The sequence below is a fragment of the Equus asinus genome, chromosome X, assembly GCF_041296235.1.
Source record: "Equus asinus isolate D_3611 breed Donkey chromosome X, EquAss-T2T_v2, whole genome shotgun sequence".
Classification (NCBI taxonomy): domain Eukaryota; kingdom Metazoa; phylum Chordata; class Mammalia; order Perissodactyla; family Equidae; genus Equus; species Equus asinus.
Window position 1 is genome coordinate 34,816,586 of NC_091820.1, and position 23,717 is coordinate 34,840,302.

General features: G+C 36.6%; 1 protein-coding gene across 14 annotated transcripts in view; it reads right to left on the bottom strand.

The window, feature by feature from the left end:
* The window catches only part of HUWE1 (HECT, UBA and WWE domain containing E3 ubiquitin protein ligase 1), a 145,012-nt gene that overhangs the window by 78,835 nt on the left and 42,460 nt on the right, over nucleotides 1–23,717 (bottom strand). For all 14 annotated transcript variants that reach the window (XM_044764244.2, XM_070503308.1, XM_044764246.2 and 11 more), the window contains 13 exons: nucleotides 11,282–11,344; nucleotides 9,140–9,217; nucleotides 8,205–8,252; nucleotides 8,055–8,123; nucleotides 7,352–7,451; nucleotides 5,924–6,024; nucleotides 5,465–5,615; nucleotides 5,203–5,330; nucleotides 4,455–4,595; nucleotides 4,139–4,244; nucleotides 2,060–2,185; nucleotides 1,441–1,542; nucleotides 881–961 (listed from right to left, as the gene is read on the bottom strand). In XM_044764244.2, coding sequence (XP_044620179.1) covers nucleotides 881–961; nucleotides 1,441–1,542; nucleotides 2,060–2,185; nucleotides 4,139–4,244; nucleotides 4,455–4,595; nucleotides 5,203–5,330; nucleotides 5,465–5,615; nucleotides 5,924–6,024; nucleotides 7,352–7,451; nucleotides 8,055–8,123; nucleotides 8,205–8,252; nucleotides 9,140–9,217; nucleotides 11,282–11,344 — 1,294 coding nt within the window. The remainder of the gene's footprint in view (nucleotides 1–880; nucleotides 962–1,440; nucleotides 1,543–2,059; nucleotides 2,186–4,138; nucleotides 4,245–4,454; nucleotides 4,596–5,202; nucleotides 5,331–5,464; nucleotides 5,616–5,923; nucleotides 6,025–7,351; nucleotides 7,452–8,054; nucleotides 8,124–8,204; nucleotides 8,253–9,139; nucleotides 9,218–11,281; nucleotides 11,345–23,717) is intronic.

Here is a 23,717-nt window from a genome sequence, read left to right on the forward strand (position 1 = left end):
CATAAGGGTTATTACAAAGAAAGAAGCAAAACTGTCTATTTGCAGATGACAAGACTATGTAGAATAGCTTAAGAAATCAACAAAACAATTATGAAGTACTAAGCGAAATTAGCAAGGTCACAGGATACAAAGTTGTTATACAGAAATCCTAAATTGCTTCAGCAAGGAAGTATCTAAGTTGTAGTAGCCAAAACAACTCCCTCTAGACACCCCAAAGTATTGAAAAAGCCCGCTTCTGGTACAAGGACGTTTTCTCTATTTACACATCTCCCACTAAATTTCTTTATAGTTTTAAGGAGAATTCTAGAAGTCTATGTATTGCTTGTACTGTCCTGAATATGTATGGCACTCAATAAATGCCAGTTAATAACAGGTTTTAACAACAGCAATACCCAAAATAGTGCCAATGTCAAAGTGCAAAGACATTCTCTACAAATAACTAAGTACTCATATCTTCCAAAACTGCATTTTCCACAGTGAGAAATAATTTTCTGTACTACAGCTCGTGAATCTGACATTTAATTCTGAGAATGGAAACCATACTGACTGGATTTTCCAGACTAAGATTAGGAATCACCCATTGAATAAGGACATGTTTCTTATCACACTTGCAGCCTAAGTATAGCACAAAAAGCCAAATGTAGAATACTTATTACAAATGATTTACAAAACACTGCTTATAGAAAGTTATTTGGCATTCAAGAAATGGATACTTATTTGAAACTGAATTCTGACCATTCTCTACTTCATCACCAACTAGAAAGATATTAACCACACAGTGGACAAATGTGGACAGTAAAATCCTGCAAGGATATAAAACACACAGAGAACTCTGCAAAGTTATTTCCACTTGCTATAACCAAATATCAACTCCACTTACCTAGGAGGAAGAGTGATGGGCCATAGTATTCTGCATTGCTGATGATGTGTTTCAGGGAGGTAGGCAGAGAACCATCCATCACTAAGAGAAAAGTGAACATTAAGGAGAATATGATCAGTCTGGGAGATGGGTGGAGCCAACAGAACAATATATTACATATACCACACTGTGGTAAACAAACTCTGTGTTGATTCCAATCTAATGGCCTCTACTTGTCTCCTCCTCATATTCTATCATTTATCCCTTGTCCATGCAATAACCTTTTAACAGTGGGTCAAAGGATAAAAGAATACAGACAGAGGGAGACAGAATAGGGTAGCAGAATGCAAGTGAGCAGAGTCAAAAGGAGGAAAAGGAAAAAGATAGGTGAATCATTATGAAAATAGCTAAATGATCCTTAGGTCTATGAAAAGTGACAGTAAATGACTAAAAGCTATTCAAAATGGCATGGCCTTTTCCTAAGTCTGCCTTGTAAAAATGGAGTAGTGTCAGAAAGCATGAAAAGGACTAATTTTTGAGAGAGTCAAACATCCTTCAAGAAAGTATCTGGAATCAAGTACCATGCCGTATGCCATCTGAGAAAGCAGGATCTTGAATGGCCTTTTTGAGGAAATTCAACATGGATTTGAGAAGTGCTGCTCGTTGTGGAATACACTGGACTCCTGCAAGGGAGAAAGACAGGGAATTATACTGGGTTCATTATGAGACCACAATGAACGGGCACATAAAACAAATTTTTAAGAGATTCATATACACTATAACACCACCAGCAGACATTCGAAGTGAGCTCTCCAGATGTTGGAAAGAATACTTACCTAAGCTTTGAAATTGGAAAAATAAAATCACTAAGGGCTGCACAAAACTAATACTAAAAAGCCTAAGGTAAAATTACAAAGTGAAAAAGATCAACTCTGATCCTCAGTTCCTGTTTTAGATATTACCTGCCTTCCAATATAGCCGTTTTTATAAAATAATTAATGTGAGAGTAGTTAGAAAACTATAAAATGCTATGAAATAAATGTTAATATAAGAAAACAGACACTGGAATGGCAAAGTAACATGCACAGTCATAAGAAGAAAACCTCCAAATGTACCACTTAAGCTCCCCCAAAGCACACTCCTTCATTAGTTTATTAAGTCAATCAGTGTGAAAGACTGTGTATATATGATTCTACGCACCAGGACGGGGGCCAGGGCCAGAGGAGATGCTAGTGCTGCTGCTGGGACCTGCTCTTAATTCAACATCCAGCCGGTGTTCCATAGAGATGGATAAGCCCGAACTACTTTCCATAGTCACATCTGCAACTAAAGTAAAAAAGTTACAATAAAGAAACTAGTTAGAGTAAAAGGTACCACCAAAAGAAAGACTGTTTAAGAAAAAATTTTCCATTTAGATGAGATGAATGATACCGAAATGGAGAAGGGGTACGATATTGAAATCCAAAATGAAAATGTAAGCTTTCCACAAACAAACAGAAAGGTATTTAACATCACTAGTTAGTCAAAACATGGAAATTAAAAACAATCCTACAAAAGGAGTCCTTCACTATTTCTCACCCACCAAATTTGGGAGGAAAAAAGATAGTAACTAAGACATGCAATTTCATATATTACTGATGGGTAGCAAATAGTTGATAGAGCTTTTTGGGAGGGTAACAATAAATAAAAAAAAGCATTAATACTCAATATATTGTACGGAAGGATGTCTATGATACAGCTAAAGAACAATGTTAAGGTGATCAATATGTTAATGATCTCATCTTCCTGTTTTAAAAAACTATACACTTAAGTCAACATGTCTTTGAACATGCATAAAAAAGACTGGAAAGAACTACACCAAAATAGTAGCTATGGTGGGTGGGGAGTGAGCATTCATTTTTACTTTATACACTTGAATAATTTTAATTAACTGAGTACAAGATACACAATTACTTCTTATAATTTATAAAATAAAGCTCCATTAGTGATAAATCAGTTTCCATTTTGAAATACTTTCTACCAATCTTTTTTATACATGTACAAACATACATACATGTGCCTACTTATATATGTGAAGCACAAACTCATGGTTTTGTAACCTTGCTTTTCAGTGAATATAAAATTTCCTCTGAATACATCAGGATCACCTGGATTGGTTGTTAAAAATGCAGATTTATTGGTCTTTCCTTGCAAACTTTCTGAATCAAGCATTGCAGACAGGGTCTAAATTTTTTGCAAGCACTTTATTTTATGCTTATGCTTACTGAAGTTTGACATCCATTGATTTATAATGAACAGTGAGTCATTAAATAGTCTTCTACATCAGACCACTTAGTATATGTCACATTTTAATCAACACTCTGGGATCTCACCCATTAACTCAAATTCCAGCTCGCCCACAACAGACTAGAGCTAGAAATTGGGTAAAGAAGCTTTTAAGTACAGCAATGTACATAGATAATTGTGTTCAGAAAAAAAGAGAACAAAAGGAACGGCAACCTATGGATACTTAATGTCAAGAATGAAAGCATTATAAAGTCTAATACCTTTATTATAAGCATGGTAACAGACATCCTGGGTCATCGAGAGTAACTGAAATTCTAAGAAAGCTGTTTTGGGAACAGTTTTTTTACTTTTGGTACTAGTACTATGAACTGCGCATGGGTGGGGATCAGGGAGGTTTAAAAAAAGGACACACATGATGCACCCAAAGATTATCTGGTCTTCTGTCTCTCTGATTTTATAATTTAAAAGTTGCTCCCTATCCAACTTTTTCATCTCTCCTCTCCCTTTTCAAAACAGCCAGACAGTTTCAGAAGGTCCCATTTTAGAGTCCACATTCTCTTTACCTTACCCAAACACATATTTAAACACCTACGATTTATCAGGCACTGCTGGAAATAACAGCAATCAACAAAAAAGTATCCTGATCTCGTGGAGCTTTAATTTTAGTGGGAATAAGAAATGAACACAACACTTAAGAAAATAACTATTAAGTCTTGACATAAAACAAATTAACATCATAGAGGACTCTACTGTAGCTCTACCATCTGCTTCACCTTCCATCTCTATTCCCAACAACTTGTGACCCCCCTTTTCTAATTATCCTCATGAAAAACAATGCACAAATCATTCATGCATAAAATACCTGTTGTGTTGCTGAAAATATATACTAAAGTCAGTTGTGCAAGTTAGAATTTATGAAGAAGAATGAAAATTGGAGTTTGATGACAGGAAGACACCAAGCACAAAAATATTCACTTAGTAACTGTTAATTACCATCCATATCAGTTTCCATTTCTTCTCCTTCTTGTGTAGTACTGGGTCTCTGGATCTTTGGCTTGATCACAAATGGACATTCTTTTCGGCACAAATCTACTTCATGCTACGATCAAGGGAAAAGTAGTAAGAAAAGCCTACATATATACTGGGGATTAAAAATAATCATAATGAAAGAATGTCACAGGCAGATTACAGAATTGGTTTCTAAAAACAGAAGAGGGATAAGATGGCTCTTTAGGGTTATTAGGATAGTTCCTAGGCTAAGCTCTCACTGGGTATAAGTCTATACAAAGTGCTCCTTGTATAATAATACCTCAAGTCTATAAATGAAAATAGAAAGTCCACTATGGGATTGAAAAGCTGCCATGTCCAGGTTGGTGATGAGGTCAACCACTCTGACGGCTCTGGTGACAAATGTTATCTGGTCCTGTTCATCGCCAAGAAACTTTATGACCTATCAAGTAGAGAAAAGAGGTAAAACCAATCAAATGAAAAGACACAAAGCTGTAAACAATGTACTCTTTTGGAAACATGCAGTCTAGGGTCTCAGGGAGGTAGCACAATATAGGAGAAAAGAACATGTGTTTGACTTTTAATACTTGTCAAATGATAGTGCTCTATCACTTCTGGGATTCAACCTCTTGAGGTAAGGGGAACATAAATTACTTTTTAGGATTAAATAAAAAATTCAGGGAGAAAAAAGCTGGTGCCCAGTGACTAGCACATAGTAAAGCCTATTACCATAACAGTGTAATTTACAAAGTAACTTTAACAGATATTTTCTTCAGAGTCACACCTAAGACATGGCAATGTCTTGACTAGTACCTGAGGCCTCCTATCACACCATGCTGGACTATGATCAACTCTTAATAATGGAGACAGCTGCTCTTAAAAGTTGTTAATGAGATAACCAGAAGGTTAAACTAGAAAAATTATGTATAACCCCTTCTGGGCAAGCTTTCTTATGCTACCTGCTCTGTGAACCATTCCAAACTTGCAACTCTAACCTTGTCTTAGTTGATTTCCCCACAAATGTATTAAAAGAAAAAAAAGTAGAGCACCTTCAATAAGGCTTCCATCATTCCACAAGAGACCAGGGCTTCGCCACCAGCATCATAGCTGGCCAGATGGTACAAAAAAGAGAAGAGGGCAGTGGCAAACTGGTGAGGGTATGGGTCCATGGAAGGATCTACAAGGAAGGTTGGGAGAGGGAGAGAAAGAGCAAGCTCAGAATTTGGTGTTAAGCTGGCAGGATGTTAAACAAAGGCAGATAAGGAAAGGGTGGGGTTCTTGTTGCCTAGGATAAGAACCATCAAAACTTACCAATCATGGCCTGGATACAGTTTCGCACAAGTACAGGCAAAAATCCATGGTAGGAGGCAGTTCCAGTACAGTCAATAATACTGCTGAGTTTCGGAGTTCTTTCCAAGTGGACAATTGATGTTAATGTTCGTAAAGAAGCAGCTTTAATCTCCTATGAAAACAGAAGGTAAACATGGGATGTGTTAAATAAGAAATGGATGACTGAATCAAGTTGCTAATACCCCAAACTCTAAAATTTAAGTCCTTCTACTGGTAATTGCTTGGGGGAGATCATGGAGGTCTGTTGATAATAACATTGAAAATCCAGTATTTGTTAACTTTTCAGCTAAATAGCCAAAGGGAGAAGCAAAAGGGCCAAGCTTCCCTCTTGGGGTTCACTGTAAACCCCTGGGAAATACCAAAAGGCAAATAAATACATATGAGCATGATATTCACAGGACAATATTAATAAATACTTACCATAAGCTGCTTATCTGTTATCTGAAGGACATCTACCAACTCCTCTATCAACCCATTATACAAGATACTGTTTGCTGACTCCTGCAAGGCATTGGAATACACTGCAAAAGGAGAAATAAACACTTTAGGCAAGAAGGCAGTGGTCAAGCCACTGCTCAAAGACAAACCTTTTGGCACCTACTGGTTCTGGGGAAGAATTTCCTTCTAGCCAGCACTGGAGGGCAGAATCTTTGAATTGTAGAGGATCAGATGATATATGGTGATAAGCTCTAAATACCCACCAAACTAACAGATTCTCCTATTAAAGGTATTGATTTTCGTAAGCAAGGATTTTGGGGAATGGAAGTATGAAAAGAGAATGAAGAGTTAACTTTTTAGAACATTACTACTTGATATGATAACTCTATTATGCCTTGGACATAGACTTCCATTTTAGTTTCTTGATATGCTTCTGGTTTTCACTGGAAATACTTACACAAGCTGTAAAGAACACAATTTATGGACTATTGCAGACTAAGTCAGAAACCTGTATGACACTGGAGTAAAAGTTAAGAATGCATGTAATCCACTTTCAATGAATCCCACATGGAGGTAATACTGAACACAGTCTTCTGAAGTGCAAACTAATGGGATTTGAGAACATTCATTTAGTTTTCAACAAACATTTCCTGAGCACCCACTAACATGCCAGAAGCTATACCAGGTATGAGTGCAAATAGGAGAATAGGAATTTCCCTTCAAGGAACTCATAGTTTAAAAGAATAGACAAATAAGTAATAACATAATGAAGGCTAGTAATATTAAAAGCAGCTACCATTTATACCTTCTGTGTGCCTGGCCTGTGCTAGGTGCTTTACAGGTTTTCATTTAATTCTCAGATCAGTCTATAAAAGTATTGTCCCAACATTAAGTGAGGAAACTGAAGCCAAAAGGATAAACATGTGGCTAATAATCTGCAGAGTAAGGGTAAGAGCCCAGGACTGATTCCAAAATCAGTGTGCTTTCTACCCTACCACCCTACAGTAAAAGTCAAATGCACAGTATTGACTACTTAACAAAAATTTTCTGACTTATTTCAAAATTATACTCCTAAAGGGACAGAAGAGGAAGATGAAATGGCAAGATGAAGAACGGGGGCCAGTGGGAGATGACTACCTGAACACCCATAAAAAGGAAAAAATGAGACCAAAATCAAGACTAAATACATGTGTTATGTCAATAAGGATCATACCCTCTTTCTGATCCAACATTAAAGGAGCTTAAGAACGATGAATACAGTGAACACCAGGAATGCTGATTTAACAATTTAACTTGTCACCTAGGTAACTACAATAAGCCTCATAGCAACCAAGACATCTAAAGTTCAAAGGAAATCAAGTCTAAACTGCCTAATCAGGGCCTGTTAGTTACAGCTTGTTGTTTTCTTACCTAATATAGATATTGCATGCAGCCTCGCCTGAACAGCTTGCAATCGCTTCCTGTGATTAGAAAAGCCATGGGCCAGGCGTATGTGTGTAAATAACAGCATCTGTAGGGACATAAGACCTAAATTAGGAAATCAATAGAAAAGGAGACTATATTTTCTGAGGGCTAAATCTTATCTATTGGGCTACCTAGGAAAACGGTTTATTTTTGCTATTTGTTAAGGTATCAAACAGAACAGTTCTACTCTGAGGTTAGCTGACAAAATGGAAGGAAAAGATCAGAGGCTCACAGAACCCTAATATCCCAACTATAAGCTAAGAACTCTCACTATACTGACAGGCAACAAACTGGAGAGATTTGGCAAGAGTTCTGACTGTTATTAACCAAATTAAATATTTTATCACTATCACAATGAGCAGGAAAAAAATAACACAAGTAAACGGTTTCTCCTTTGGTATCCAAAGTGTTGAGCTACCACCACTTATTAGATACTCATGGTGTGTAAGGCAGTGCTTTCCTCAAGCTCTCATAAAGACCTAGGAAGTTAGTTAAGTATTGGGCTCATAAAAGATGAGGAACTAAGGCTCATAGAGGATAATTAATTTGCCCATGGCCTGACTCGATTCTTTCTGGTACAGTCTCCCAGCCCAGCACATTAACCTATATGGATAACAACTACACCCTTTAATATTTTTAGGACATATACCTGCTTATCCTTAGGAATGCTGTACATTTTGGTAAGAGATTCCATGATTTCAGATGGGCTTTCTGAAATCTACATTAGAAAAAAACCAGTTAGGAACAAAATGAGAACCAAATGTTAAGAAACTAGCCAACAGTCAAAGACTTTTCTTACCTTGTCAAGTTGCTCTATGTGAATATAATGTAGTGTGTTACTAGTTGTCTGAAATTAAAAAGGAGAGTTGTTAGGAGTCACTGTATACCTTAGCTTCTCCTGCCACAGGACTGCAAGAATTGTCTGAGAAAGCCAAGATGTCACCCTAGGCTGAAACCTAATTGAATGCTCTTAAAATCAAGGTAACTTTAGAGTCCCTCAAAATACCGATTTTATACACAGAATATTCTCAGGAAAGCTTCTTTGAAACCAGTAGTATCAAAATATAATGCACAGAGTGAGACACATTTCATATTCTTCCTTGTCCCTTTTTAACCTTCACCGACTTAACTCAAGAGCCTCTGTATTCATAGTGAAGACTGAATCCATGAAAATGTCATCTCTCTAAATATGCATTGGAGCTGTTTTCAAGGCACCATTAATCTAGAAAGATTATGTATGTATTTATGTATTTATTATGTATTGTAGGCAGAAGGAAAAAAAGACCTTATTCACTAGGCCACTTCTAAATGAAACTGAATTTTAATATCTCCTCACAGAATATGGAATGACCAGATAATTGAAGTAGGACTGTGTAAGCAATATATAGACTTCTTAAAGGCTGGCTTAAGTAGAGAAAGTTGAGCCATCACTATCCAGACAATTATACTGCATGTTGGAATTCTCAACTGAGACTAAGAAAAACATACAAGTCACAGCAGTGCCTCATAAAGGGAGTCCTGTCTTTTGGCAGCTCCAACACAAGTAAGATCCAAACCTATCAGAGCTGGGCATACAATGAACACTTATTCCTGAGAAGCTGCTAGGTATATTTACCTTGGGAGGGCAGCAACGTAGCTCAAAACCATTCCCTCACTTACCTGAGGAGTCCTACAAGAGTCAACCCCAGTTATAGTAGATTGTAGACTATCAGAACAAGTCTGAATGAGACTCACCCTTTTCTCGATTTTGACCTCGGCCCCAGGGTCTGCATAGAATTCAAAGTGTAGTGTAGTTGCACTGGGTGGGTATTTCTGTGTATAAAGCACATGAAAGAATCAGATACCATCTTCTCTCAAATTTTCCTACAAACTCCTTGTCCAACTCATTGTGAAGTAGAATGAGTAGTGTAGTCAGCAGCTACAGTGCCTTCACTCCTTGTCTTGAGCAAAGCTCAGATGTCTTCTAACAAGACAGAATCAGGAGGATGGAGCCCAGAGCACCAGAAAGCTTTCATATTTCTACTTATGAGTTACCAGTTGCCCTTTCTTTCAAGAGGTCAATTTTGACTGTAGCTATTCTCCAGAGGGAAAAGAGGGGCAAGGCTGCAAGTAAGAATCCAAGAAACAATGAAGGAGAAATACAAGGATTAAGTACCAGCTCGAGAATGGAAAAGAACATTCTGATGGAAACCTTAGTGTATATCATCACCCTTTGGAACATTTTATTCAAAATATGCCTCATGGGCATACCTTCATAATTCTTCAAATGCTCCCTACAGCACTTCTCATGATATCCAATTGCGTTTCTGCACAGGTAGATATCAAGTCATTATAAACCAGACCCTGACAACAAATCCTCTTTAACTCAAGAAAAGCAACATGAAAAACAGAGTAAGACCACAACAGCATGCCTATTAAAATGTATCCTTGAAAGAAACCAGTAGCAGTGGTTGCGTATGGAGATGGAGAATTATTGTATACTCCTTGATACTCTGAGAATTTTTTAACATGTATATGTATTACTTCCTTTTACAGTATACGTCATATTCTTCAAGTCTGATGACATGCCAAGTATCAATAAATAAAAGGATGTGTGATTTCTTAACACAGGCTGCAACCAAAACAGGTAACAGATATCATGCAAGCCTAGTAGAGTGTATCATACTGTTTTGTCCAAGGGGTAAAGAACAAGCTTGATATACATAAGGAGGCTCAGAATTAACCAACTAAACTTTATTTATTTATTTTAAAGGTGAGCACCTGAGCTAACATCTGTTGCCAATCTTTTTTTTTTCCTTCTTCTCCCCAAAGCCCCTCAGTACATAGTTGTATATTGTAGTTGTAGGTCTTTCTGGCTCTGCTGTGTGGGACGCTGCCTCAGCATGGCTTGATGAGTGGTCCTAGGTCTGCACCCAAAACCCGAACTGGCGAAACCCTGGGCCGCTGAAGCAGAGGGTGCAAACCTAACCACTCGGCCATGGGGCCGGACCCCCAACTGAACTTTAAGATGAAAAATTATTTTCTCAGAACTAGAATTCTAAACTGAACACCCTTGAAGATTTATGTAGCTTTATTAAACAAACACTCACCTCCCATATTATCCAATATCCATTCATATACAGTACACTAAAGAAAGTATACCAGCTAAGATGAGAAAGTAATTTGTTCTAATTTGTACTTTTTTGTGAAAAAGAGCCATTCTCCAGGGGAAAAAGGCCTGCTAAGATAAAAGTCACTAAACTTCATCGCAGCCATTTGTCCTATACATGACAAACTGATGAAAGAGTACATCTGCTGGAAAATACAGTTGCATCTTGGCACAGAATTGTCATAACAAATCCAATTGTGCCTTGTGGTTCCACAGCAACATATCAAAGCAGAGGGAAGGACAGTCTGAACTCCTACCTAAGCATGGATGAAAGGTAGGAACAGGACAGGGCATGAGGGGCAAACATGAAAAGCACAAACACAAAAAATTATAAGTTCTCAATAATCTTAATGGCAGAACCACTCTCCAGGCAGCCATTCTTAAATCATGCCAGACTGTCCAGAGTTCCAATAGTTACAGTGAGAGAATGCAAGCAAATGCACTTTCGGGAATTATTCATGACTTTCAAACTGATTCACCAAATGCAGTTTCCTACTCAAGAGCAAAATATGAACATACACAGTTTCTGAGATTCTTCCTCTACTGCCAGCAAATTGAAAGCCCATGTATTTCTAGACAAGGTGTGCTATGTCTCAATTGATCTCAGGTTCCTCAAAGGTCCTGATGTGAAGTGGGACTTTATATACCATGTATTCATTGTAAACTTGGGCTCATAAAGAGATCACACACAGCCCTGCCAAAAGACATCCATATCAAGAGTTACTTACCATCATATGCAAGTCTCTGCAACATTCTGCCAGTCCAAAGCCATTCTCCTTTCCACCCCAGCTCTTGGAAAAGGAAAAAGACAGTGTTAAAACTGTGCTTAAGGTAGCCATGTTTATAAAATATTTAAGAGTATGTGGTTGCTTGGAACAAAGTGTTGAGAAGACACCCAATGTCAAAGTCAAACAAAAAGAGGGAGAAAACAGAAGCAAGGACCTAAGACTCAAGGCAAGAAAGTCTGCCTACAGGTGATTCCTCCAATGAGATCAATTTCACTGTTCTACGAGGATGTTACCGGGAAGAACATAAGCAGCTATTGCAAGCAACTGCATTCTATATGCCTGCAGTCATGCTTGCTGACAGGTCCGTCTTGTCCCATCAGGCCTTCAGTACTGTACTATGCTTTCCATGCTTAGCCTGCTCACTTCCCTCACTAGGTGGAATCACATGCTCTCTAGTTCCTCACTTTTTGACATGAGCCAAGTTGCAAAGCAGAAGATTCTACATTGCTTACTCTTACTCTATTGTGCCAGACCAAAGTCTAAAAACTTTTCAACAAGTACTTGCCTCTAAGGTAATGGGGGAGAATGGCTCAACTTGTACGATACTATTGGCCCCAAATCCAAAACTCCAGCCATATAATCTTGCTTAATAACTACCCTGTATTTTCAACAGCATTTACACTATCAATCATTTTTGCCTAATTGGGAACTCTCTCAGGGGTGGGGTAGGCATTTGTTGAAGACATTCAAGAGTAAAGGCATTATTCCCTGCTTCCTGGGACAAGGCATACAGTTGGGGTAAACAACAGACAAAGTGAAAAGCTTGGGAAGAAAGGCTGGTGAACAAGATGCTTTGGGGAATAAGGGCCTTGAAAAGCTCCACATATCCCTGCAAGTCTAGAAAACCACATCTATGCCCAAGGCTGGGCACATTCTCAGAAAAGACCTGAGAAGGCGCTAAGCTCCATGCCTCTGGGCTGATCATCAGGCTCTGTAGAAGCTAGAAGTGAAGTCTAAGGCAGAGTTGTAAACTTCCTGGTTAAGATACTGAGCATTGATATTCAAGATACCAACACACACACAGAATCCACTTGCAAAGACTAGGAGATTTTTGTTTTTGTTGTTGGTTCTAGGAGTTTAAGGCAAAACACTAGCTGACCACTAAGCTAACAGAACAGAGCCATCAATGACCACACAAAACAAAGCATTACAAAATCAGTTTAAAAAAGTCTAAACAAACTACAAACCCTGGGGAGTGGTGAGAATCTGATTTCCAGAGTTGCCACATTATAATATTCAAAATGTCCATTATTCAACAAAAAACTGAGGCATGCAAAGAAACGAGACACTATTAAAACACACACAGGAAAAAAATAAATTACAGCAACATGAGGAGTGATGTCAGCAAGATGGCCGAATAAGACATCTCTCACTACCCTCCAACCCCAACAACAATTTGGTGTTGTCTTAATTACCGATGGATGATAAAGGTTAAAGGACAAAAATCTTAAAAATAAAGAGCTAAAGTAATTGTTAATGAATACACAATATAAAAAGTGGTAAACTGTGACCTCAAAACATAAAAGGGAGGTGGGGGAAGTGAAAGGGTAGAGTTTTTGTATGCAAACAAAGTTATCAGTTTAAAATAGATTGCTGTATCTATAAAATGTTTTATGTAAGGCCCGAGGTAGCCACATAGCAAAAACCTAAAATAGATACACAAAAGATGAACAGAAGGGAATCAAAGCATACTACTATGAAAAACCATCAATTCACAAAGGCAAAAAGAGCAGAAGAAAAGACAAGGGAAATACAAAATAGTCAGAAAATAAGAAGACATTTCTAAGACCTTGCCTATCAATAATTACCCTAAATGTAGATGGACTGATTTTCCAAACAAAAGGCATAGAGTAACTGAATGGATTTAAAAAAGAGACCCAAGTATATGCTGCCTCCAAGAGACTCATTTTAGCTTTAAGGACACACACAGGCTTAAAGTGAAGGGATGGAAAAAGACATTCCATGCAAGTGAAAACCAAATGAGAGCAGGGGTAGCTATACTTATATTAAACAAAATAGACTTTAATTCAAAATCTATAACAAGAGACAAAGAAGGTCGTTATATTTAATGATAAAGGGGTCAATTTAAAGAGGATATGACAATTGTAAATTATATGCACACAACATCAGAGCACCTCAATATATTAAGCAAACACTAACAAATCTGAAGGGAGAAAAAGACAACATTATAACAATAGTAGGGGATGTTAATATCTCATTTTAAATAACGGATAGATTGCCCTAACAGAAAATCAATAAGGAAATGCTGAACTCAAACTATACTTCAGACCAATGGATCTACCAGGCATATACAGAACATTTCCTCCAATAGCAGCAGAATACATACTCTTCTCAAATGCACATGGAACATTCTCCCAGATAGATTATATAAGTCACAAAACAAGTCTTAGCAAATTAAGAAGAAAATTAAGAAGAATTAAGAAATTACACCAAGTACGTTTCCTGACCACAATGATATAAAACTAGAAATCAGTAACAGGAAGAAAATTGGAAAATTCATAAATAGGTGGAAATTAAACAATACACTCCTGAACAACCAATGAGTCAAAAGAAGAAATAAAAGGGAAATTAAAAAACATTTTGAGACAAATGAAAATGGAAACACAACATATCAAAAGTTATGGGATGCACCAAAAGCAGTTCTAAGAGGGAAGTTTATAGGAGTAAATGTCTACATTAAAAACAAGAAAGATCTCAAATAAACAACCTAACTTTCTACCTCAAGGAACTAGAAAAATAAAAAACTAAGCCCAAAGTTAGAAGAAGGAAGGAAATAACAAAGATCAGAGCAGAAATAAATTAAACAGAGACCAGAAAAAGAGAAAAGATCAACGAAAATAAGCTGGTTTCTTTGAAAAGATAAAACAAAACAGACAAAACTTTAGCTAGACTAAGAGTGAAGACTCAAATAAAATTAGAAATGAAAGAGGAGACATTAAAACTGATACCATAGAGATACAAAGGATTATAACAGACTACTATGAACAAATAGTCAACAGATTAGATGATAAAATGCCAACAAAGTGAGTAACTTGCCAAGAATTGGATAAACTCCTATAAACATATAACCTCCTAAGACTGAATCATGAAGAAAGAGAAATATGAACAGATCAATAATGAATAAGGAGATTGAATCAATGATCAAAAAGCACTCAACAGGAGCTGGCCTGGTGGCGTAGTGGTTAAGTTTGCATGCTCTGCTTCGGCAGCCTGGGGTTTGCAAACTCAGATCCCAGTCACAGACCTATACGCTGCTCATCAAGCCATGCTGTGGCAGCATCCCACATACTAAAAATAGAGGATTGGCACAGATGTCAGCTCAGGGACAATCTTCCTCACCAGCACTCAACAAAAAAAAGCCGAGGACCAGATGGTTTCCCTGATGAATTCCACCAAATATTTAAAGAAAAACTAACATCAACCCTTCTCAAATTCTTTCCAAAAAATTGAAGAGAAGGGGACACTTCCAAACTCATTTTGAGGCCAGAACTACCCTGATAAACCCAAATAAGGACACTACAAGAAAAGAAAACCACAGGCCAACATCCACAATGAACAGAGATGCAAAAACCGTCATCAAAATACCAGCAAACTGAATTGAACATCACATGAAAAGGATCATACACCATTATCAAGTGGGATTTATCCCTGGGATACAAAGATGGTTAAAAGTATGCAAATGAATAAATGTGATACATCACATTAACAGAATGAAAGGTAAAAATCCATATGATCATCTCAATAGATGCAGAAAAAGCATCTGACAAAATTCAACATCCTTTCATAATAAAAACTCAAATTGGGTACACAAGGAAAATACCTTAACATAATAAAGGCCATATATGACAAGACCACAGTTAACACCCTACTCATTGGTAAAATGTTGAAAGCTTTACCTCTAAGATCAAGAACAAGACAAGGGTGGGCCACTCTTACCACTCCTATTCAATATAGTACTGTAGTTCCTAGATAGAGTAATTAGGCAAGAAAAAGAAATAAAAAGCATCCAATTTGGAAACGAAGAAGTGTCTCTGTTTGCAGGTGACACAATCTTCTGTGTTGAAAACCCAAAAGATTCTATTAGTTAGAACTAATAAATTCAGTAAAATCATAGGATACAAAATCAACATACAGAAATCAGTCACACTTCTATACACTAACAACAAACTATCTGAAAAAGAAAACAATTTCATTTCCAATACCATCAAAAAGAATAAAACAGTGGGGCCAGCCCGGTCATGGAGTGGTTAAGTTCGCATGCCCCGCTTTGGTGGCCTGGGGTTTGCAGGTTCAGATCCCAGGCACAGACCTACACACTGCTCATCAAGCCATGCTATGGCGGTGTCCCACATACAAAATAGAGGAAGACTGGCACAGGTGTTAGCTCAGCAACAATCTTCCTCAAGCAAAAAGAGGAGGACTGGCAACAGATGTTAGCTCAGGGCCAATCTTCCTCACCGATGAAACAAACAAACAAAACCAATAAAATACTTAGAAATAAATTTAACCAAGGAAGTGAAAGATTTGTACTCTGAAAATGATAAAATGCTGATGAAGGAAATTAAAGACACAAATGAAAAGATATCCTGTGCTCAAGGATCAGAAACATTGTTAAAATGTTCATACTACCCACAGCCATCTACAGGTTCAATGTAATCAGTATCAAAATTTCAGTGACATTTTTCATAGGAATAGAAAAAACAATCCTCAAATTTGTATGGAAACACAAAAGACTCTGAATAGGTAAAGCAATCCTTCAGAAGAACAAAGCTAGAGGTATCACATTTCCTGATTTCAAACACTATTACAAAGCTATAGCAATCAAATCAGTATGATATTGGCACAAAAACATACACAGAGATCAATGGAACAGAATTAAGAAGCCCAGAAATAAACCCTCATTTGTATGGTGAACTAACATTTGAAAGGGAGCCAAGAATAATCAGTGGGGAAACTGGATAATCACATGCAAAAAAATGAAATTAAACCCTTATCTTACACCACTCAAAAAAATGAACTTGAAATGGATTAAAGATTTCAACATAAGACCTGAAACCATAAAATTCCTAAAAGAAAACATACAATAAAAATCTTCACACTGGTCTTGGTAATGATTTTTTGGATATGACATCAAAAGCCCAAGCAACAAAGGCAAAAATAAATGGGACTATATAAACTAAAAAGCTTCTGCATAGCAAGAGAAATAAAATGAAAAGGCAACCTACTATGGAATAGAAGAAAATATTTGCAAACCATACATCTGATAAGGAATTACCATCCAAAATATAGAAAGAACTCATACAACTCAGGAACAAAAAGAACAAACAATCTGATTTAAAAATGGGCAGAGGAACTGAATAGACATTTTTCCAAAGAAGACATACAAACGGACAATAGGTGCATGAAACGGTGCTCAATATTACTAATCATCAGGGAAATGCAAATCATAACCACAATGAGCTATTACCTCACACATGGTAAAATAGCTATTGTCAGAAAGAGAAAAAGGGGACCCTTGTGCATTGTTGGTGGGGATGTAAACTGGTACAGCCACTATGGAAAACACTATGGAGGTTCCAGAAAAAATTAAAAAATGGAACTACCATGAGATCCAGCAATCCTAGTTCTGAGTAGATATCTAAAGGAAATGAAATCAGGATATCAAAGAGATATAGCTGCACTCCCATATTCATTGCAACATTATTCATACTACTCAAGCTATGGAAACAACCTAACTGTCCATCTATGGATGAGTGGATAAAGAAGATGTGGTATATATATAAACAATGGAATATTAGTCAGCCATGAGAAAGAAGAAAATCCTGCTTTCTGTGACATGGATGGACCTTGAGGGCATTCTAGTATGTGAAGTCAGACAGACAGAGAAAGATAATTACTGTATGGTATCACTGATATGTGGAATCTAAAAAAGCTGAACTCATAGAAACAGAGGGTAGAATGGTAGTTGCTAGGGGCGGAGGGTTGGAGGAAATGGGGAGATGCTGGTCAAAGGGTACAAACTTCCAGTTATATGATGAAATCAAACCTGGAGATCTGACTACAGCATGGTAACTATAGTTAACAATACTGTATTATATACTTCAAAGTTGCTGAGAATAAATCTTAACTGTTTTCACCACAAAAAGGAAATGGTAATTATGTGAGGTGATGGAGGTATTAATTAATCCTACTGTAGTAATCATTTTGCAATATATAAGTGTACCAAATCATCATGTTGTACACCTTAAACTTACAAAATATTATATGTTAATTCTATCTCAATAAAGCCAGAAAAAATAGATTAACAGAAAGTGCTCCTGAGAAAGTCAACATTGAGCGTATTAGGCAGATTTTAAATCAACTATTTTAAATATGCTCAAAGAGCTAAAGGAAATCATATACAAAGAACTAAAGGAAACCATGAGAATGATGTCTCATCAAATAAAGAGTATCACTAAAGAGTTAGAGATCATAAAAAAAAAGGAGCAAACAGAAATTCTGGAGCTGAAAAGCACAATAACAGAAATGAAAAATTCACTAGAGTGGTCCAAACAGCAGATTTAAGCAGGGAGAAGAATGAATCAATGAACCTAATTAAATATATAGACCATCAGAGGGTACTATTTGCTACAGAGAAAAATAAAGTATAAAGGGGTGATAGAGAGTATGGAGGGTGTTCTAATTTTAAAAGAGGATGGTAGGGAAGACCTCAGTGAGATGAGGGAGCAAGCCATAGAGATAACTGGGGATGTAGCTGTGCAGAGGCCCTGCAGCAAGAATGTCTGGCATTGTCCAGTTAAGCAAGGGAGCCAGGTACCTGGAATAGACTGAACTGGGGGGGAAGGGGGTGAGAAACGGGAGGTGAGGTTAGAAGTTTGATTTTGTATACATTACAATTGAGGTGTTAATTACATATCCAGTAGACATTTTGAGAAGGCAGTAAATTTATGAGTTTGAGGTTCAAGGAAAACAGGTACGTCCTTAAAACCACGAAACTGCATGAGATTACCTAGGCAGAATGTAGGTGGATGAGAGAAGGAGCCTGGAGTGGAGCCCTGAGCCACTCTAACCCTCAGAGGCTGAGCAGAGAAGGCACCAAAGAGACACAGAAGGCCAGCCATAGAGTTCCAGGTGGACCAGGAGGGTGGTTTGGAAGCCAAGACTACTGTCTAGTCTTTAAAAACATCATTTTCAAAGAATATTTGATGCTGTGAGAAAATACCAACTATAGGTCATGTGGCAGAAAAAGCATAATATCAAACATAACATTAACGGTTATTTTTTCTACATGATGGTGGTTGAGGATTATTATTATTTTCTTTACAATTTTATGTATTTTCTTAATTTTCAACACTGAATATGTATTACTTTTGCAAAACTTCTGAGACAAGCATATTTGAAAATAAATATTGGAAGGTGAAGAGAAAAAAAAAAGCATCAATGAACCTGAAGATAGCTTAACTGGGATTACCCAGTCTAAAGAGCAGAAGGAAAAAAATGAAAAGTAAACAGAGTCTAAAAGATCTGTGGGACTCCATCAAGTGTACCAACATATGCACAATGGAAGTCCCAGAAGGAGAGGAGAAAAAGGAGCAGAGAGATTATTTAAAGAAATAATGGCCAAGGGGCTGGCCGTGTGGCCCAGTGGTTAGGTTTGCACGTCTTGCTTCGGCGGCCCAGGGTTTCACTGGTTTGGATCCTGGGCGCAGACATGGCACCACTTATCGGGCCATGCAGCGGTGGCATCCCACATAGCACAGCCAGTAGCACTCACAACTAGAATAGACAACTATGTACTGGGGGGATTTGGGGAGAAAAAGCAGGGGAAAAAAAAAAGAAGACTGGCAACAGTTGCTAGCTCAGATGCCAATCTTTTTTTTAAAAAAAGAAATAATGGCCAAAACCATCTCAAATTTGACAAAGGATATGAATCTACAAATCCAAAAAGCTCAATGAACTCCAATAGGCCAAAACAACAGAGATCCACAGAAAGACACAGTATAATCAAATTGTCAAAGGCCAAGACAAAGAGAGAATCTTGAAAGCAGCAAGAGAAAAGTGACTTGTCATATACAAGAGATCTTCAAGGAGATCAACAGCTGATTTCTCATCAGAAACCACGGAGGCGAGACTGCAGTGGGAAGACATATTCAAAGTGTTAAAAGAAAAGAACTGCCAATCAACAATTCTACATCTGGCACAATTATCCTTCAGAAATGTAGGAGAAATTAAGACATTCCCAGATAAAAGCTGAGGGAGCTTGCTGCTAGTAGACCGGCTTACAAGAAAAGCTAAAGGGAGTCCTTCAGGCTGAAATGGAAGGGCATGAGACAGTAACTTGACTCCATATGAAGAAATAAAGAACACCAGTAAGGTAACTACATAGATAAATATAAAAGTCAGTATTAATTTATTTTGGGTTTGGAACTCCTCTTTTGTTCTGTGTTTTAAAAGACAAGTACATAAAACAGTAATTATACATCTATGCTGACGGGCACACAATGTACAAAGATGTAACTTGTGGCAACAAATATGAGCAAAGTTATGGTCTACTGTTAAAACTAAGTTGATATTAATTTGAACTAACTTTTCATTAATTAAGATGTTAGTTGTAATCCACAGGGCAGACAAAAGACAAGAAGACTTGAACATTAACCAGACCTAACAAGTATATACAAAACAATCCACACAACAACAGCAGAATACACATTCTTCTTAAGCATATATAAAACATTCTCCTGAATAGATCATATGTTAGGCCACGAAACAAACTTCAAGAAATTTAAAAAGAATAAAATCATACGAAGTATCTTCAACAACAATGGAAAGAAACTAGAAATCTGTTAACAGAAGGAAATCTGGAAAATTCACAAATATGCGGAAATTAAATAACACACTCCTAACAACCAACGGGTGAAAGAAATCACAAGGGAAACTAGAAAATTCTTTTGAGATGAAGGAAAATGAAAATATGACAACCAAAATTTATGGGATACACTGGAAGCAGTGCTTAGAGGAAAATTTACAGCTGTAACTGCCTATATTTAAAAAGAAAGCTCTCAAATCAGTAACCTAACCTTCTACCTTAGGGAACTAGAAAAAGAATAGCAAACTAAACCCAAAGCAAATAGAAAGAAGGAAATAGTAAAAAAACTAGAGAGGAGATAAATGGAACAGAAAATAGAAAAACAGAGAGAATCAACTAAACCAAATTTGGTTCTTTGAAAAGATCTACAAAAATAGACAAACCTTTAGCTAGACTGACCAAGAAAAAAAGTTCTCGCTTTCTCTGCTCTTTTTAAATATACATATAGATAGGAGGAACCAGTGAAAAGGGAAAGATTTAAGAGACCTAGCTATTACGTTCATCTTCAATGATAGCCGTGCAACAAGTTACTTGATTTTACCCTCAAAATTGAGCCTATGTATAAAATTGAGAAAACGATGCTTATACCATCTTCTCCGATTAAATGACACAAGGATGTGTAAAGTACAAGGTCTAACATTCATTGAGAACTTGTACTTTAAACATGATCAACATTAAATCTAGGAATTTTATTTATGACTTTAGTTTAATCCTAGAAACGATGAGGTAGATATCATGATCCCCAAGTCATAGATATATAAACTGCAATTAATTTGATCTGTTGACAGAACTAGGTCCCATTTCTAAACCCAAATTCTTAAACACATGCAAGTGAACGTATGTGTTTGTTGCACAGGGCAGGGATGACAAAAGGAATTCAGATTCAGGAAGCTGCCTAAAAAATGAAGAGACATGAACCAAAATGTCTATGAAGACCACTGTTATAAGAACTGAAGTTACATATCAAAAGGAAGATGTACGGGAAAGTATCAACAAGTCACATTTTTAGAGAAATGTTACATTTCAGAGAAAAGCGAAGTTTTAAAATTTAATAAGGGGTACTAGTAATGGTATCTACTATTAGTAAACACGTAGCATATGCCTAAACTTCAAAAATCTGTAAAATTCTCTTATTTGTTATAGCAAAGCATCAAGCACATTCATATTAGCAAAGGCATCAATGTACTGCAGCTGTCAAGATCCCAAATTGTCCAGGACTAGAAATCAACCTTTAATCTACAGTCTCGATGTTAGCCCAACTTAGAACAAAAAGAAACACACCTGTCAAAGTTAAAAGGAACCCAAAACACAAAGGAACATAACAGCAATCATTTAAGCAATCCTTCCTGGTCCGAGAATGATCCAAGGGAAGAAAAGAACGCAGTAATACTGAACCACGCAAAAACAACAGCAGCAAAAAGAATCCACACTTTGCATATATGTGCCATGTAAAAGTACAGTCTGCATCTTAACTTCTTTCTAAATGGTCATCACATTTAATTTAATAAAACTATAAAATATCAGTATGTGATAATCAGCCTAAAAGTAGGATGCCATGATTTGACAAGATATTAATTCTGATAGGTGCTGTTGTGGCTCTATACAAAGTACCAAATTAACTCTAGAGTGCTCCTCTTCCATTCCTAAATGTAAAGCTTGTTCGGAAATCTCAAAACCACCCAATATGGTATAACCATCGGAAAGGGGATGGCACGTCTAAGCAAATAAGTGAGGTTTCGAACCCCAGTTCCATCATTTCCTAATTGTGGGAATTATGAGGCAAATCACGTCACCTTGCTTAACCTCATACTCTTCATCTGTAAAATGGGGATAAGAGTTCCTACCCTCAGAGTATTAAGAGGACTACATATAATAGGTATTGAACCAGGTAACAACTAAACTATAGTTCCTACAAACATACAATATTATAGTCACTAAAAAAAAATGTGTAAAGAGTCATTACCAATTCTCACATTTAATCATAAAAATAATATATAATACATTGTAGCCATAAAATATTCAAAGTAGAGAATAAAAAAATGAAACTCACCCACCATCATCTCCCCAAATTCAATTTCCTTTCTCTAAGTTACTATTAGATACATAACTTTCTGGACTTTACTAAGAAAGTTTTACTTTTGGACTTTTTCCAAACAATGGTGCAATGAGAATATGTATGCATACATTTTTGTGCACATTTGAATATAACATGATTTACTTAAAACAGAACTACTGGGTGAAATAATATGTACACATTTTTAAATAACAGGTGCTGCCAAATGACCCTACAAAAGGGCATTCATAAACCAAGAGTCTGTAAGTAACTGTTTCCCCACAACTTAGCCAATACTAGATATTATTGCCAATCTAATGGTTAAAAATGATCTCACTGTAATGTACATTTCCCCTGATTATTCTAGTGTAATCTTTCCATGTTTATTGGCCAATTTTAAAGAAATATTTCATATTCCTCTGTGAACTCTGTTCATATACTTTTGTACATTTTTCTACTGGGATTCTCAGATTTTTATTTATTTGTAGGAGTTCTTTAACATATTGAGTGTCACTCCTTTGTTGTATACGCTGCAAATATTTTTTCCCTGTTTAAGATGTCATCTTTTATTTATAACTATATTATCATAGAGAAGTTTTCATATTTTCACATAACGAAATTTGTCAATTTTTTAAATGGCTTCTAGGTTGCCTGTACTTAACTCTAAATGTTTCTAGGATTTGTGTGACTACCGTGAAGAAATGATCTATACACATTTTTCCCTCAAAGAGCCAAATGTCCTACTGTTTGGACCATAAGCAACATGAGCCTTACTATTTCGTTCGGCAGACATATTTGTCTATTCCTGTGCCAATTTAAAAGCTTGAAATTACTATGGCTTTTATGATATTTGTTATCTGGTACAGCAAATGACTCTGATTCTTTATCAGTGTTTTCTTAGATATTTTCGTGCATTTTCGTTTTCCGGTTGATGCTATTAAGAGATTTCCACTTAATCAATTTGACAGATTAAGTGCATTCTCCAAGCCTTCTGTAAAACATATTGACTGATGCTGTAGGCACTGTTTTGCTTCCACCAGTTATCTGTATGTGTACCAAGTCAGGTGTGTTTGTCCCCAAACTCATTTATGTCAGCTGTATGTATAATAATCATGTTATTTTAAATACTATATCAAACAATGATTTAAGCAGAAAAGGGAATTATTTTATAAAAACTAAGTTGAATATTTTGCAAAGACTAAAAAGATGCTAAAATAAAATGTTTCAAATTAGAGAAAAAGAGATTCAGAGTTAAATTATAAAAATTTATAATTCTGCGTTCAGGTTCCGTTACCAACTAAAATCTTCACACTGTTGCTCCACTTCAAAGAAATCAAATTACATTTCTAGTGTATGTAAGTAAGATAACACTCTGTTTCTTACTCAAAGTAAAGTACTTGGCCCTACATTATAAAGACGGCTAAGGAACTGACATT